The 18,401-nt window shown below is 36.2% G+C and overlaps 1 protein-coding gene across 2 annotated transcripts; it reads right to left on the bottom strand.

Moving 5' to 3' along the window:
* Window positions 1–387: 387 nt before the first annotated feature.
* ELOC (elongin C) lies at window positions 388–16,554 on the bottom strand. 2 transcript variants are annotated; one of them, XM_006185857.3, is made up of 4 exons: window positions 16,399–16,554; window positions 9,889–9,942; window positions 7,986–8,129; window positions 388–4,935 (listed from the first exon to the last, which is right to left on the bottom strand). In XM_006185857.3, the coding sequence occupies exons 2-4, from the start codon at window positions 9,890–9,892 to the stop codon at window positions 4,745–4,747; spliced, it is 339 nt and encodes a 112-aa protein (XP_006185919.1). In that variant the 5' UTR covers window positions 9,893–9,942; window positions 16,399–16,554; the 3' UTR covers window positions 388–4,744. The 2 variants fall into 2 exon arrangements, with proteins under 2 accessions (XP_006185919.1, XP_032326178.1); XM_032470287.1 differs by lacking the exon at window positions 16,399–16,554 and adding an exon at window positions 16,220–16,356.
* Between the last annotated feature and the right edge of the window lie 1,847 nt (window positions 16,555–18,401).

Below are 18,401 nucleotides of genomic sequence, written 5' to 3'. Positions count from 1 at the left end.
GTACTTAATCATGTAGATCATATATTCGCCCAAAACAGGAAAACTGTCAATATTACGTTGCAAAGAAGCCAAAATGCTAGAAGCATAATCATAATGCTTAAACCTTGTCTACTTTGGACAAAGTAACACCAATGTTTTGCACTGTAAGTTACGGATTTTATAAAAACCCATTTGAATTACAGCTTTGATGCAGCTACTTTCTTTAATTTGGTTTTGTGACATGCCATGCTAATGGCATGATTACTGGCTACATGAGAAAGCTACTCTAATTCCTTTATATACCTTCCTCCTGACCTGGCATGGCCATCCATCTTTATTCAGTAGGTTTGGATCAAAAACATTTGACTACTGCAAAACATTTAAAGAAAAGCATCTCTCACCACTGAGGCTATTCAAAACAACATTTATTATAAGGTCTAAAGTCAGAATGTTCCAGAAACATTTTTGAGCAACAACAGCCCTACTAAGTGAGGATGTTCGTTTGGATAGAAATGTTATATATTTTTAAAGCATTTATTATTTTATTTTATAAACACACCTCATGCATTAACTCCCTACCTCAGTTCCACCGTTTCAATCATCTGTATATTGTTGATTTCAATATGCTAACAAATGTGACTTCCTTTTCTGGATGTAGCATTCATAGGTTATTTCAAGAATCTAAGCACCATGTTTGTTCTAATTTGAACTACAGTCTGGATCTGGAATTTCACTGAAAATTAGCTTGTGACCTTGGACTACCGTAACTTTTGTCTTGGATCCTCATTAAAAGAAAAAACAAATATCAAAAAGGAGCACATTTGCTGATTCAAATAGTGGCTATAAGAAACTAAGGAAACGTGCATTTTCAAAGACAGCTGAATGAAATTATGGGAAGACAAAAATTATCTTTGATGGCCTGAAGAAAAATTACTTTCCATTTCAAAATTATACTTGGCAGACTCTTGGATGTTTTCTAGAGCAGAGATGACACTATACTGACTCCAAAGGAAAATATATTTGATAAGTCTGCATCAAAATTTAATGTGCCTATAGTTAAAATCCTACTCATGTATTAAAAAAAAAAACCCTAACAGTAGATCTGGGCGAGCTGGTATGCATAGGCAGAATCAGTCACAGGCTTTACTTCATAATGTAAAAGAAGGCTCAGATTAAAAGATTTTAGACAATTCTATTTGAATAAAAAGTCATTAATGAAATATGAATTTTTCTTATCATAAGCTGTCACCGTATACATGTGCCTCTAAATAATGAAGCAACAGATCCTATTGCAAATAAAGGTCTTAGCATATAAATGTATTATCTAGATAAATGTAAAACATTTTTACATTAAAAATGACTGTAAGCATCCAATACTATAAAGAGGGTGAAATATCTGTTTCTGATGCACCTGTGTCCTAAATGAGAGTAATAACATAAATACAAAATTTACAGAACAACTTGGTGAATAAGACTATAAGTTCTATCGCAAAGCAACTTTAAAGTTTTCCCAATTTAAAAAAAAGTGTGTGTGCGCGCATGCGCATTTAGGAGATCAACTAAAGGAACGTGAAGGAAAGAAAAGGAATATTCCACAAGGCATTAAAAAAAAGTCTTCTGTTTTCAGCTAAAGATACATGGAGTAAATAAAGAAATTACATATGTATCTAATTCAGGATAAATGACTAAATTAGAGCATAAATGAAAACTGAGTTTTGGGTTGACCTGGCATTGCATATACTGGTATGAAAACAGCACATAAATTTCCCTTTGTATCATAAAAGTAATGATGATCAGAGCTAAAACTGAATTTCCCTTATATAGCAGGCAACAGAAAACAATTAGGATTCTAAATTAATCTAGTTAATGTATTTAGTACTGGTGTGTAGTATTTAATGCCTAATCAAAAGCAGCAAAAGCTGAAATTTGTAGACTTATTTAAAAGATGCAGCAAGAAAACTGTTTTCTCTCATTTATAATTTTTCTCATCTGATCATCTGTAATGTTACAATCTTGGATTTAAGCAACATCACAACCTCATTTTTTTTAAAATAAGCAAACACAACCTTATTTATTCATTAAAAACTGTCAATATCACCCCATAGAAGAGCAGTCTCCTAAATTTTCCAGAAGTGAGATTAAGACCCAGTCCCTTGCTAGAGATCACATGGCTCACTAGCACAAGAGCTTAGACATTTTAACTCTGCTTGGTGCTCTAGTACACCAAAATACTTCTAGGCTAATAAATATTTGCTTAAACCAACAAACCATTAGGTACAATATTTAAGAGTTTAGCCTAATAGGAATATAAAATCTTGGCGCAAATATGACTAGCCTGGAATTAAACCCAATTTATATATTACAAATAAAACATCGTATGTAAAATCAGCGGCATCTATTGATTTCCAGATCTTAAGTGTTTTAACAAACTTAGATAAAACTAAACGAAAGCTCAACTTTAAATTGCTAAGTCTAAATACATCCAAGCTTTGTTAATTTGTATGAAATTTTTTCTATATAGATAGGAATTACTAGGGTTAAACACTCTTCAACCTTTAATGTCAATTTTATATTGTTTCTCAGCGTATTTTTTTGCACTATTTTGAAAGAATAGATAAATTTAGCAAAACAACTCACAGCTAAGATGACAGCTCCATACAAAGCAAGATGTCTCTAAATGTATTTCTCTTTGATCGTCAGCTCAAATTGTATTTCTCATTATAACAAAGGCTCTTCAAAAGGAGACTGTTATCTGTCAATAATTGCATGAAAGATAAGCAATCTAAAAAGCCTAAAATAATCTAGACAAAAGTGAAATATTAACTAAATAAAACAAAGGATTTTGTGGTAATATTTTCTGTGCTTAAATAAAATACTTGAGATTTGCACATAATTAAAAAAAGCTAATCACCAAGTGTCAGAAAACTGGGAAGGTTTTCAATACTATATAGAATCATCTCTTAAATTTAACCAAATAAAAAATTCCTGCTATTCAATCATACGGCAAGATGTCTTGAAGCTTCGTATATCCTCAGAAAAAGAGAAAAAGCAAGGCTAAAAAGATCAAACACCAAGTGTTCATCAAACCTTTCAGTCATTAGTCTTTATTAACATGCAGGTATCATGTGCCACAAGATACACAGGTTTTCCTAATCTTTCAGCTCTATTTCAGTATTTTTAACTTAAGGTTACTTCTGGATCTAACATATAAAGTAACCTACTAAAATGGGTCAAAGTTAAATTTTATTCTAGCTATCACCTTGACCTTTAAGATCAACATTTAGGTTTATAACTGGCATTATTTGTCACCAAGTAGCAGAAGATAATTCTTGTACTTGGTAATCTTCTATACTAAAATATGTACCAGTATGTCTTAATAAGTTACTAAAATATATGCAATTAACATTTATATTTAATTGCTTTCAATAAGCTGGAAAGCACAATATAAGGTCTTCTAAGAGGAAAAATTACTTTTATAGATCTTGGTTGTTTATGGTTTTCGCAAGTTCCAGAAAAACTGGTCCATGTTAAACCAGTCTTGAACTAAGCTGAAGATTTGAATTTATAGGCCCTATAATTACGCTTTGTTTTACTACTGATAGAGACAACAATACACCCAACTCTAGTGCTGCTTTTCCCATGCCTAAGCAGACATGCTCTGGCATAGTTCTCCAAAAATTTTTTGACTCAGTATAAAAGCTGAATGACTTTTTATAAGCTTGATTTCAGTAGAAGACCCAGATAATGGATATCATATTTATTGGAACATACTTTAATTAATAGAAGATAATTAATATACTATATCAAAGTGCATTATAAGATTTGCACTGCATCTCTCCACGATTTTCATATTTTATAACATTTCAGTTTGATGGAGGAAGACTGGAATAGTTCAGAAAAGTCTTGCTCTTAGGATCTAGATAAAGTTCAGAGTGATTCTTTTAAAACATATTTAAATAATCAGAAGTGTAATCACAACAAGGGGACCATGTAAGAAGAATGAATATTGCAAAGGAAACTTCATAGTCAATGAAGTACAGGACTTTGGATTGGCTAAAATGCACAATGCACATGAAACCAAAGTCATGTAGTTTACGTGTTGACCATGTGGCTACAGTTCAAAAAGTCACTGTTCCAAAAGCTGTACCTAGTAATTTTCCAAAATTGCTTTTAAATAAAGTTCTTAAATTGTAGCAATAAACAAAAAGACAAGATACACTTAAACAACACTGCAGTTTATCAAAAGACACATAAGAAATTTCAACTCTTATGTCTTTGACAGTTATAAAAATCAATATTTTGGCTAAGTTATAAACATGTTTATAATGCAATTATTTGCATAACTCTAGTAATGCTAACGATGGCTGTTAAGATCAGAATAGGTTTTTAAAAAAACACTACAAACATAAAAATACGTAGCCCCATTATTTACCTGTAGAACGTGTTCAAATTATGCCTAAATTTCTGCATTTACTATATCACCACTGCTCTAATATTAAAATTCACATCCAAAGGATAAGGCGAAACCACCTACGAATTGGCATATTTGTTTATTTCTCAATTTGTGAAAATGTCCTTAATTTGTTGATGTAGCAAACAAATTTCAACTCTGATTGCTATGCAAAAGAACAGAAGATAATCTGCTTTGCAATGAACTTTAAAGTTCAATTGCACACAGGCAACATGCTATATATGAAAAAATTACTAACTGAACTACAGGTATTAAATACTGAAAAAGTTAACAGTTTATTATAATTTATTTTATTTAACAATCTAGGAAGTTTGCAGCCATCAGCAGTTCCAGTGCAATTTCAGGTGCAATTGGGAATTCAGGAATTTCCGTGGAGCTGTTAGTATACCGAACCTTGTAGGTAAAATACATGCATACTTTTGATAGCACATGTGAAGGGATCTCTCTAAAATTGACTTCATTAGTTTCGTTCTCAGCAAACTGACCTGTAAAAGAAAAGGAATATGTTTGCTATGGGCTGAACTGTGTTCCTCCAAAATTCATGTTTAAGTCCTAACCCCCAGTACTTCAGAATGTGACTATGTTTGGAAATAGGTAATTAAGGCAAAGCAGGGTTATGATGGTGGGCCTCAATCCAGTATGACTGGCATCCTTATAAGGACAGGCATTTAGGTTGCGGACACACAGAGGTAAGACAATGTGAAGACGTAGGGAGAAGACAGTCATCTCCAAGGCAAGCAGAGAGGCCTCAGAAGCAGCCAACCCTGACAACACCTTGATCTCACATTTCCACCTTCCAGAATTGTAAGAAAATAAATTTCTGTTGTTTAAATCATCTAGTCAGTGGTACTTTTTATGGCAGCCCTAGCAAACCAATAAAATGTGAAAAGAAAAAAAATCCAACTAGCATCAAACGATCTATCTAGCTCTGATTTCAGAGTAGAAACAAAGAAATCTCCTCATCGGCTACTTCCCTTTGTTTAGTAAGTTCATAAACTGTTTTCAGTGATCTCCCAAAATTTCTTTAGCTATGTAAAGGTTACATAATTTAGCCCTTACCATAGGGAGAAAGTATTTTCTTGGCACTGTGTACTGAATATAAAAAGCAGGAAAATATACTTTCTGAGAATGTAGCATTTTAAAACTTTTCCAGTAATTGTCCATTGGTTGACAATGAGTACTTGCTAGCACCTAGAGTGGGGTCTTACAGTAAGACTTTTCACTAAAAACAAAAACAGGGCTCTTTAGAAAAATGGTTGTTTCCAGTATTGAGGAATAATGTATAAAATGAACCTGAGAAATTTTGTTATTCAGAAAGTACAGCTATCCAAGACTCATAGAGCCACGTCAGAAGGACACAGGAGCCAACCTGATGTGCTCCCTCTGGCATCAAAATGGAGCAAATCTGAGCATCAGTGAGAATGACTGCACTGGACTGAAAAATCATATCTAAAAAGTATAAATGCAAAAACACAAATAAAACACTCCTTACGACTGGAGGATGCTGGAGAACCAATTCATAACTCTGAAAAATTGTATGTGAAGGGAAAACAATCAAGCATTTACCTTTTTTTTCCTTGACAGACTGTATTTCAGGGTAACCCAAAAGTTCTTTAAAGGAGAATTCGAACTAATAAATGTAGAAGAAATTACAGAACTAGAAAACCCCTGTTTTGTAATTCCAACTGAAGTAAATTTCAGCAATTACTACAGTGAATGCTAAAACTATTATGTGACAGTCTGACTACGGAATTGCTCATGGACAAATCAGCTTAACCCTGAAACCCACCAATCAATCTTGACATTGCTAAAATATGTGATACGATAGAAATATACTAGTACCGCCTATAAAGTATTCTTGTTAGAAAAATGAACTGGATTCTAATCAAGCCTCTAGGGTTCTAATTATGAGTGTAAAAGATGAAACATGACTTAGTCTAATCTGGATGTGGACAGTACACAAATAACTTTGTTTCTAGTAAAACTGATGGTCTGAAGAAAAGGGAAGTCACAGAGGACTATCATAGATGTTGCGAGTGAAATGACTTAATGTCAGGAATTTGCTTGAAATACTTCTTTAAAAAGGTGAGTGTAATAGACAAAACAAGATTGGCAAAATGTTGATAACAACTGAAGTTGGTCGATGGGTACATGGAGGTGTGTCATGCTATTCTTGCCACTTCTGTGTATGTTCTAAAATCTCCATATTAAAAAAAAAATAGAAAAGGAATTGCAAAGGATCCCAAATAGGCAAAACAATTTTGAAAAGGAGAAACAAACACAGGGGCCTCACACTTCCCAATTTCAAAACTTACTACAAAGCTACAGTAATCAAAATAGTGCCATACTGGCTTAAGGACAGATATATAGATCAATGGAAGAGAACAGAGATAAACCTGCACGTATGTGGTCAACTGATTATCAACAAGGATGCCAAGACTATTCAATGGAGGAAAGTATGGTCTTTTCAACAATGGCATTAGGATGTTCACATGCACAAGAATGAAGCTGATTCACACTATATACAAAAATTAACTTAAAATCAAAGACATCAATGTTAAGAACTTAAGACACAAATCTATTAAGAAAACATAGGGGTAAATCTTCATGACATCGAATTTGGCAATGGATTTTTAGATAGGACTCCAAAAATCACAAACAAAGGGAAAACAGATAAACTGGATTTCATCAGAGTAAAAAGCTTCTGTGCATCAAAAGACATTATCAAGAAAAAAGACAACCTACAGAATGGAGAAAATAATTCCAACTCATGTCTAGTGTCCAGAATTTATAAAGAACTCATTAACAGCAATAAAAAAGACAAGTCAATTAAAAAATAGGCAACAGAACAGAATAGATATTTCTCAAAAGATGTACAAATGACCAGCAAGCACTTTAAGATATTTTCAACATCATTAGTCACTAGGGAATTGCTAATCAAACGTACAAGGAGACATGTAGCACTTCACACCCACTGAGATGGCTAGAATTAGAAAAATGGAAAATGTGAATGAGTATGTGGAGAAACTGGAATCCTCATACATTGCTGGTAGGAATGTAAAATGGTTCAGCCACTGGGCAAACAGTTCAGCATCCTCCAGAAGTTAAACATAAAATGACTGTATGCTCCAGAAATTCCAATTTTCAAGAAAAAAATTTTTGAGGTAAACTGTTAAGAATAGACATTTGGGAGGCGGTAACATCTATAGATAAACTTCGCATGTAACCAGGAGCACAGATCAACAATCAGAGTCCTGTGGCGAAGAAATCGACCATGGAAACTAATGTAGGGAAATGATCCCTCCGATTACAAAATAATCAATTTGGTCTAACTGAAACTAGGGTAAATAACTGAAAACAAGAAATAGCAGAAACCACTTTTTTCAATGTAACATAATCATGCAATAATTAATGTTAGAAAAGTTGCTGTCTCTCTTTCTTCTAATGTTATGAGTCATTTAATTCAATTTAAGAACATATTCATCAGACACTAAAAGTGAAGCTATATTAAGAGAAAATAAAGAAATGTACCTACCTGGGCCACTCAACATGGCTTTTATTGTTCCTGATGTTAGCGCATGTTCTCTTTTTACAATAAATTCATGACCATCCGAAGATATCAATTTGACATACATGGCATCAGGGCCTTCACAGCCACCATAGGTTTTCTCTTCTCCATCTAAAGTAAAGTAGGATAATGATTTTGAATTGCAAACTTTATTAAAAATAAACAGGCTTACCATAGCTAATATTTCAGTAACTCAGACCAGAAACATTTCTGAGGGTAACAGCCACTAAGATTTTAAAGTTTTTGACTCCTTGTATTATTCTCTAAATATTTTCCAATGTCAGAATAAACTCTACATTCAAGGATATTACTTTAGATGAAAATTTACCAGTATTTTTCAATCAAGTATTAACAATTAGTAAACATAGCAGCACATTCGATTATGAAGACTAAAAAAAAATTCAAGTAGTAAGACTTTAATTCTATCATGCGAAATACTCATTTTAAAAACAAGATGCATAGTGTGTTTTTGAAGACAACTGTTATGTGCCACGTGAGATGAACTTCTGACAAGCCTCAAATTTTAAGCTAGAGCTTCCTTTATTCAGCATTTTGCTCTTGATCCATAAAAACAACGATCAAAACATTTTACTGCCCAGTTTAAATTACTGCATGACTTAAGTAATGAATATAGACAAATATCAGTCTTTAAAAATTCAAAGTAGAGATGAGGAGACAGTTTGTAGATGTCACTCTGCTACCAGCTACTCCCACTGCCACTACGCTGGCTTCAGCTGCAGGAGCTGGCTCAACATAACTTTTGGGGGAGAGTACGTATTTCTGTATATCCATTTAACATCTTTTCCCATGTATATAACTTTACAATTTTGTACTGACAGGATTTTAATTTTTATGGTTACTGATATTTGAAAGAAAATATCTTAAGGCTTATTCTAAAAACTTAGGAAGCCTTAGAGAGAATAGAAGATGAAGCTGAAGTACTGCTCAAAGCATCCACTTACCGATTTGCTAGTAATTTAGAAATCTCTAAAACTGAGATTAATAACAAAATCGCCTATGTACTACTGCTGCCAAAAATATTTAATCTGAATCTAATCAGTAGGAAATACTCAGACAAATCTAAATTTAAGTGTCATGAAAAACCTCACTCCTAACCCCACCCAAGAATAGAACAGTTTAAAGGAGACCAAAGAGACAAATTAATGCAGTAAGTAATCCTTGACTGGATCCTAGATTTAAAATAATAAACTTCTGTAAAGAACACTATTGAAAAAACTGAAATTTTGAATATGGACTAAGGAGACACATGCTAAAGTATTTAGGTATGCAGTGTTACATGTACAACTAAATAAATCGTATAGAAAAAGCTTATGTGTTCGTGTGTGTATATGTAGGTTTATAAACACATACATATATACATACAGAAAAAGCAAATGTGGCAAAAGGTTAATAATTGGTGAAGGGTATAGTGTATTATTCTAGCAATTTTTCATAATAAAAAGCTAGGGGACTCATAAAAATGCAAGTAACTTCTAAATTATATACAATTCAAGCATACAGATTTCTAGCAGTTTTTGCCAACCTCTGAGAACACAAAAATAATTATCAATTATTTAAATTTATAATTCTAGTATTTTCTGCAAGCTAAACCATTTTATATGTCTGTTGGGAAAGTTTCTAATTTCTTAAGGTACAATTATTCACTAGCAATCACAAATTAAATTTGGCAAAATAAAGTTACTGATCTGCCTTTCAGAAATATGTAGTGAAACATAAGTTTTTGATTTAGACAACTAACATCAGTCTACTCTATTTTCTTACACGCATTCAGTGACTTCAAAGGCCTATGTTTGAGAAGAAAAACCAGCTTCACCTAATTGAAGTACAAAATTACTTTTATACAACTTACCCATTATGTTCTTATGAAATTCTACTTTGCGTCCACAGGAACTTTAGCAGTTTCCTAAAAATATAACAAGATTAATGCCAGAATAACAGGTTTTCACCCATTATTATTTAATGTGTCCTTGGTGTTACAAGTGCAAGGACTCTCTCTGCTATGCAGGAGTTTCCCAACAACCATAGTATGGAACAGTCTCAAGTTTCTGAACATCTGAGAAAAGACAATGACCTCCAGGACAGTAAACTCTAACTACAGGTCTGTTCCCCATACCCCTCCCCCTGCCCCCCTTTTATGGTAACTATTCTGACAACAGTTTAAAAATACAGACATTACTTAGGTGCTGAACTGAACTTGAAGGAGATTCTTGGTCTTAATCATCTCTGTATACTGTATCTACTAGATACTAAAGTAAATGAATGACAACATGATAAATCCAAGGACATGAAGTAGCTTTCATGAGAATGAAAAAGAAGAAGCCTGCCTTTTTCTTATGTAAGTGTGCACACCTGTAATACATTTTACTGTTCCATTCCTTCTGCAAAGAAGCTACTGAAATTCTGAGATTTAACAATGAAGTGGTAAAAAAATTAATAATTTTTGAGAAATTTTAAATTTTACAAATGAAATGATTGCTAAAGGTGAAGAGCTCACGTTTTCAATAATTTATACTTTAACAGGATTTCAAAGGAAGATTTTATTTATACCAATATTATTTTTATGTCGTTATCAGGAAAACAGCATATCCATTACTACCAACAATCTGAGGACCTAGTAAGTATAAACATTGCACTAAATGCCTTACATACATTATGTTATTTCAAAACAACACTTCCACAGGGGAATTACTATTCCCATTTTAGAGATGAGTAAACACTAAGAGGCTGCTACTTGCTCAAGACTTCTACAGCTTAAGTGGCAACATGAGAATTTAAACCTAGGTATGTTTGCTTTGGAGCCCACATTCTCTTCCATTATTCTATACTGCCATGGTAATAAATTCTGGCTCCTGTTAAAACTTCTTTTCCACTACTGCTGAGGGGAGCTGATATAAATCCCTAGATAGTTATCTAAAATTTAAAAATAGTACTATGTCATTTTATGGTAATAATAGTAGGCGATTAAAAAATTTATCAGTCATTCTTACTTTCTTCTGTTCATACTGCTTTGTACTCATTCTTCTAAAAAACAAAAAAGGGAAAAATGCTAGAAAAGCTAAAAGAACAAGAATTTCAAATGCCAACTTTTCTCTGGAAAATCTCCAGAATGAAACATCTAGGATGTTTATTTAACTAGTAGTAGCTAAGCAACCACAAACAGTCACATCTTAGAAGGCCTGTGGGTAGCAACAGTTTTTGTACGGACTTCTTAATATAGTAAATCAATTCCATCATTTATACAAGAGTTAAAGGTGGCAGGGGGAGGGAACTCCCCATCACTAACAAAAAAAGAGTAAATCAACATTAATAGTTAAGCGTAAATCCTGACTCCTAGATAGAAGTTAAAAATATTTGAAATATGATTAAATTTGAACTTAACCCACAAATAACCTATACAAATCTAAGTTTGGTGCTACAAAAATCTCAGGGTGAACAGTTGAACATCTACTCCATAACAGAGCTGAGTTCTGGAAATATGAATAAGGTAGGCAAAAGGAAGTGGTTGAATAGTGGGTTGAGAATAGTTCTAAGCAGAAGACATGAACAGAAGTCTGATGTCGTACTTTTAGAGTGTTATATATAAACATTGTTCTTTTAGTTTTTTATTTTTTGGTAACAAATAGTGAGAATTCTAGGTAGGTCTAGGGCCTACACTGAAATCAGTTTTTAACCTAGTACCATTGAACACCAAAAAGATCTTTGAAGAGCCCATTGCTCTTCTGATTTGAAATGTTACTTTTATCATATATTATATTACTACATGGATTTCTACACTGTATTCTGCTCTATCAATCTGTTTATACCTGACCACTATCCCCCCTGTTTTAATTACAATAGTGTGATAAACATGTTTTGCTAAATGGCTGGGCCAGGCCCATTTTGTTATTACACATTTTGTGTGAGGTCTACTTTTAGGTATTTTACAGTTCCCATTATGAATGGGATCTGTTTTCCTATTATACTTTCTGAAAAGTTATTGGTGTTTTAAAGAAAATCTTTTAAATTCAGTAAGTTGGTCTTATATTCCATCATCTTCACAGAACTCTTACTAGTTCTAATAGTTTTTTCAGTTGACTTGTCTAGATTATCTAAGTAAGTGAGAACAAGTCTATTCTTTGTGTCTTTTTGCCTTTTTACATTGGCTATTTACTTGGAGAAAAATAAGGTTAGATGTCTAACTGACATCACTTACAAAAATACACTACAGAGGGAGGGTACAGCTCAGTGGTAGAGTGTGTGCTTAGCATGCACAAGGTCCTAGGTTCAATCCCCAATAACTCCATTAAAATAAATAAACCTAATTACCTCTTCCCCCAAAATAAAAATAAATAAATAAATAAATAAAACCACTACAGATTAAAGACCCAAATGTTTAAAAAACAAAAAAACCCCCACTGATCTCTGGAAAAATAGCAGAAGTAAAAACACAAATAGCTCATAGACCTGTATAAAAATGCTTAATCCCAATGATAAGGAAAACAAAAACTAAAACATTAAAACTTGCTAAGAATCAAGTTTTGGAGGTGAGGGGAAATAAGTGATACTAAATAAAAATAGTATATACTTATAAAATATTATGGGGTAGTGAAAAGGAATAAGTTAAATCTATATATGTCATAACATGGAAATGGCACCAAGATAACTTAATTTTTTAAAAAGCAGATTAGAATGATACATAGTTTGATGCCATTTATGTAAAATAAGTGGCTTCTCACCTATTAATCTTATATTTTCTGCAGAAAAACAAAATGCATAAAAATAACCCCAAACAGCCAAAACAATCTTGAGAAAGAAGAACAGAGCTGGAAGTACCACACTCCCTGATTTCAAACTATACTATAAGCTACAGTAATCAAAACAATATGCAAAAACAATCACACAAATCAACAGAATAGAGAGCCCAGAAATGAGTCCATACTTACATGGTCAGTTAATCTCTGACAAAAGAGACAGATACACAATGGGAAAAAGACAACCTCCTCAACAAATGATGTTGGGAAAACTGGACTGATACATGCAAAAGAATCAAACTGGACTTTCTTACACTATACACAAAAATAAACTCAAAAATGGATTACATACTTAAATATAAATCCTAAAATCATAAAACTCCTAGAAGAAAACACAGGCAGTACATTCTTAAATGATGGACTAAAAAAAATAAATATAAAATAAATCCTGACTTTGCTTCATCCCACTGTTAAGAATTCACCCGGATTGGCACCATGCATGCCTCACAGCCCTTTAACCAACTCCCTGCCCACTCCTCTGATGGAGCTACCCACCCAAATCCCACCCCTGGCCAAACCTGATTCTCCACCTAAGCTCAGGCCTCAACCACAGAGCTGAATTGACTGAAGAAAAAGTCGCAACCATTCTGACTGGTCTCATTTTAAATTTACTGACCACACACTTTAGACAGGTACTTGGTGTTGTAGTGATCCTCCTACCTAGTAAACTGGCTTTCCTATCTGAGAAAATTTACAGCTTCTCCTAAATCTCCAACACCCCTCTCCTCCCTACCCTGACAACTTGACTTACTTCACCAAGAAAACAGAAACAAATCACATTCACTGTCTTGTCTTTCCAATTTCATCCTACCTGCATCCATACACTACACTATACTGTCCGCCTTCCTGTGTATTCAAAAGTTGTATAAAAATCATCCTTCCTATCCAAGGCCAACCTTCCCACTTAAGCTCAGTGATCCAAGGACTTTGTCCTGCCACTATTACCAAAACGTCAAAATGCTGTAACATCATCACTACCATCCTCTTCTCCATAACCCACACTGATCAGACTTTTGGCCCACTAGTCCATTCAAAGTGCTCCTGTCAAATCTCAACTACTTTACTTGGTCGTTTGGTCAATTTTACTTACTCATCTTACTCTTAGGGTTTTAAGTTGACTACGCCTTCTTTCCTAATACCCCTAGTATTACAGCTGCCACACCCTCCTGGCTTTTCTGCTTCCATGACAGTTTGTTCCTCTGACCAGAGTGCTCTCCCCTCTTCTCTGTTAATACTCTTGATATCCTCTGGTCCATAGTTTTAAATAACATCTATAAAATATGACTCCAGGATTAGCTCCCTAGCCTGACTTCTCCCCTGAGCAACAGTAGTGAACAGCCTACTTGCCTACTGTAAATAGTCTGAGCTGTGTAACATTTATCAAACTCAGTACATCCCACACAGAACTCCTGCTTTGTTCCTCAGAAGCCAGGGCACCCTCCCCAGTCTTCCTCATTTCAGTAAACGGTACTACTGTTCACCCAGATGCTCGGGCAAAACAGTTGATTCCTCAAAATTTTTTTATCCTGGGGTGAAGGATAAGACCCATTCATTTGGCTCCGTCTTCAAATTACATTCCAAGTAAGACCACTTCTCACTAACTTCCAACTCTTCATCTCTAGTTCAAGCTATGATATCTCAACTTAACTACTATAAGCCTCTTTAGGAGCTGGTTTCTCCATTTTCCTCCAATTCGTTCAGTTTGCCACTCAGCAACTAGTCATCAAAAACATAAACTTGATGTCACTCCCCTGCACAAAATCCTCTAATGGCTTCTCATTTACAGACAGAATATGGACTAGAAAGTTCCATCTTATTTAGTCCTTGCTAACCACTCTGATCTCATCTCCTGTCACTTTTCCTTCATTATGCTCCAGCCATATTGGCCTTCTAAGTATCATAATAGGTCAAATTTACTCCTCCCTTAAGATCTACTTGCAGTTACTGCTCTTATAAACTTTTCCTTCAGATCTTCATGATTTTGGTCTCCAGGCAAAACATCAACTCCTCAGGGAGGCAGGTGCACCTTGATCACTTCCCTCTTAAAATTAGACACTTCCCTCCTAGTTACTCTAACTTAATCTAACTCTAATTTTGCTGTATTAGCTTCACATTTATCACCATCTGAAACTATCTTTGCTTACTTAATGTTTAGCTTCCTTCCTCAAGCTCCACAAGGTTAGGCCTCGTATAGCGCCTGGAATATAAAAGATGCTCAATACATATGTGAGTGAACGGCACTACTGTTTTCTTAATCATCAAGGCTTGAAATTTCAAGTGTCACTAGGTAGGCCTTTTCTGATCATATTTAATAATGAAACAGTAAACATTTAGGACAGGTTAGCTAAAATGCATTAACACGTATCACTGTAAATACAAAGATCCAGATTATTTTCTAGTACTGAGAAATCTACCCAAAAAAACCCGAAGAAGAGATTAATAAGATATAACTAAATATTACTTTGGAACTGGATATATAGGGTTGACTAACTTCTGACTACAAACTATTGCCTAATTCTATTACAGAATTACCATAAGGTAATGAAACTGCCATCTTCCACTTTAAATACATATATATGTGTGTGTACATATAAATATACATATGTAGGAATGGTAGATAGTTATTAGGTAAATCTCATACTTAAGTGAGAAAAGGACAGTCACTTAAAAATACTCGGGGATCAAAAAGGGTATTTGGCGGTTTGAAAAAGAGGTCTTAAAACCAAAGGATTTCGGTTGTTTTCTACAGTGAAGGCGATGCAGAGTAGAAATGCTCGCACTAATAAATAACTACATAGGTATACTAAAAAGGTTTTAGTTCCAGAAGAGAAACTTAATGGCCACTGTACTTGACACGAGATACCTCCTTTGAAATGAGACTGGGAGGCAGACGCAGGGCAGCCCCAAACCACTAAGCCGGGCAGGATCACCCAACAAGTTGACCAGGAGGTAAACTTCTCGGGGACCTGCAGCTGGAAAGAGCGAGGGCCCTCTCCTACGACTAGGGGCTCACTCCAAGAAAAGGACGAATCGGAGTGCACCCAGGGAAAGCAAAAAGGAAAAGCGACAAGGCTGCCATGCTTCCTAACTCCACCCTCCCCGCGCTTAGCCCCAAGGAGGCCCAATCTCGCAGGCCACCGCCCCTCCTTCCACCCTTTTCTAAGCCCACCGAGCGGCGCCAGGAAAGGTCCGGCCACCCTCCTCTCCCCTCCCCCAAACCAGGAGCTGAAGAGGCCGGGAGAGGTGAAGATCTTCCGTTCCTTCCCCGCCCAAATGGGAAGGGGTGGGAAGTGGGGTTGCGAGCGCGCCCAGTACGAGCCTCCCTCGTCCCCACCTCCGCGAGCCCAGAGCTCCGTTCCCACCCCAGCTCCATTCCCATCCCAGACTCACTCGTCAGCCCCGCAGCCACCGCAGCCACCGCACCGGGTCCCCGCGCACCGCTACAGCCCCTACACCAGGGCCACCCCCCCCACCCCCAGCTGCCTGCCGCCGTGGGTTCCGGGGCAGTTGGAGGGGAATCACTTCCGCTGGGTCACGGACGTTTTCTACGACGCGCGGGAGATTAGTACCTAGTGAGGCGGAGTCGCAGTGAGTCCGTCGCCTGCCGGCGTCTACAGGAAGTGCGCAGCGCCCCCTCCCCTTTCCCTCAGGCCAGCCTGCGAGGGCGGCGGTCCCTGGCGAGTCTCAACCAATCCTATTCTGAGTCTTCTGATTCCCAGTATGCAGCGCCAACCCTGATCTGATTTCCTCGGGAACCGCATCCTCAAAGAGGTGGTGGTGGGTGGTGGGGGGTAGTTATGAAGCAGCACTGCATCCTGGGGTTTGTAGTTTCTATGGCGGGTACTGGGTACTGTCGTGTTGCGCTGAGGCAGCACTGCATCCTGGGATTTGTAGTTTCTCACCTTGAGCCTTAAGATCCTGGTAATTGTGGAGACTGTCCCTGCCTTTCGTTTTGGGGTACGCTTGGAGGTGGGAGAATATCTGTAGAGGGAAGACTGAAAAGTGGGGGTGCAGTTTCTATGCTAACAGGATCGTGCTGTTTTATGACTGCCTTTCTGTCTTTTGTGAAAAGTTGCAGAGCTTGAAGAGCATCTCAGTTGCTCGAGAAATCGGCTGGCCTCATTTCCTCTGTTCCCGGTAACTTTCAGTGTTTACTGAAAACAACCCCCACCCCCAACCTGGGGCCTTTCCTCCACCTCCCATCCCCCTTCTAGCCACCGGGTTGTTCAGGTGCTGGATTCTGAAATCATTCACAGAAATTCCTGCCACCAGTACTTAATTCTCACACCATCTTTGTCTTTCCACGCCCCCTCTGTCCCCCCTTCCTCTCTCTCCCGCTCCCTCGCCGGCTCTTTCTCTCTCTCCCCACAATCTCCCTATCCTCTTTTCAGATCTTACCTCCACTTAAAATGGGGTTATGTCCTGATAAGCCCATCAAAGTTGAAAATATTAAGTAGAAATGCATTTAATAGACTAACCTACTCAACATAGTTTAGCATTAGTCTACTTAGAACGTGCTCAGAACCCTTAACACTAGACTGCAGTTGGGCAAGAATCAACTAACACGAAGCTTATTTTATAATGCAGTGTAGATTATCTTGTGTAATTTATTGATTACTGCACTGAAAGTGAAAAACATAATGGTCCTTCAGTGTATTGGTTGTTTCCCCTTCTGATTGACAGGCTGAATGGGAGCTTCAACATTGGGAGAGAGTCTCATACTACATATTGGTAGCCCAGGAAAAGATCAAAATTCAAAATTGTGTAGGGTTTCCATTGAATATGTATAGCTTTCCCATTATGGTAAAGTCAAAAAATTGTTAAGTCAAGCCATCCTAAGTCGGAGCTGCCTTTACTTGCTTTCAAATGCTGAAATTCAGGCACTCTTCCAGGAAGGGTGAAACAGCTAAATAAAGTTCACCCTCTGTTTACCGGGCTGTGGCACGAAAGGAATGTAAGGCCAAGACTCTCACCGCTGCAAGTTGCTCAACTAGGACTGTTGTGTAACAACAGTCCACAAAAGGAAAACAGATACAGGCGATACAAAGTTTGACTTAATTAATGACTTTTGCCTGAAAGATATTCTTAGTTGATTTGGCATGTAAAAGGTACTGCTTTTTACAGATTGTCCTGGGTTAATTTTTCAAAGCCTCTGCAAAAATTTTAAACAAAACCTTTTGGTTATAATAGTAACTCAGAATAAATTTTGGTGGAGAGGAGAGGCAATGGGGTGAAAAGAGGCGGCAGTGGGCTCATTTTCAACTTCCCCCTTTCCTTGTTGCATTATCACCTTCTAAAAGGATCACTATGTTAGTTGCCTAGAGGATGATAGAATTTTCCAGGTGAAGATACCGAGGCTAGCTAATGCCAGATTTAGGGCTAGAATCTAGTTGAGGACTATTATTTTCTTTTGTGCAAATTTTTATTTAAAAATTTTATTTATTTATGTAATCAATATAATGCATGCTTATAAAATGCAGAAATTACAGATAACTTTGTTTTTCTATGAACTTTTACATAGATCATACTGTGTATATCGTTCTTTATACTATTTATTTTCCAACTTAACAAA

The sequence above is a fragment of the Camelus ferus genome, chromosome 29 (assembly GCF_009834535.1).
Source record: "Camelus ferus isolate YT-003-E chromosome 29, BCGSAC_Cfer_1.0, whole genome shotgun sequence".
In the NCBI taxonomy this organism is placed as follows: Eukaryota; Metazoa; Chordata; class Mammalia; order Artiodactyla; family Camelidae; genus Camelus; species Camelus ferus.
This window is presented reverse-complemented; position numbering and strand designations above follow the sequence as displayed.

Coding starts and splice junctions, on each gene's coding strand:
- ELOC (XM_006185857.3), bottom strand. Junction 4,936..7,985: donor AGCCATGTTGAGTGGCCCAG/GTAGGTACATTT, acceptor TTTCTTTTACAG/GTCAGTTTGCTGAGAACGAA.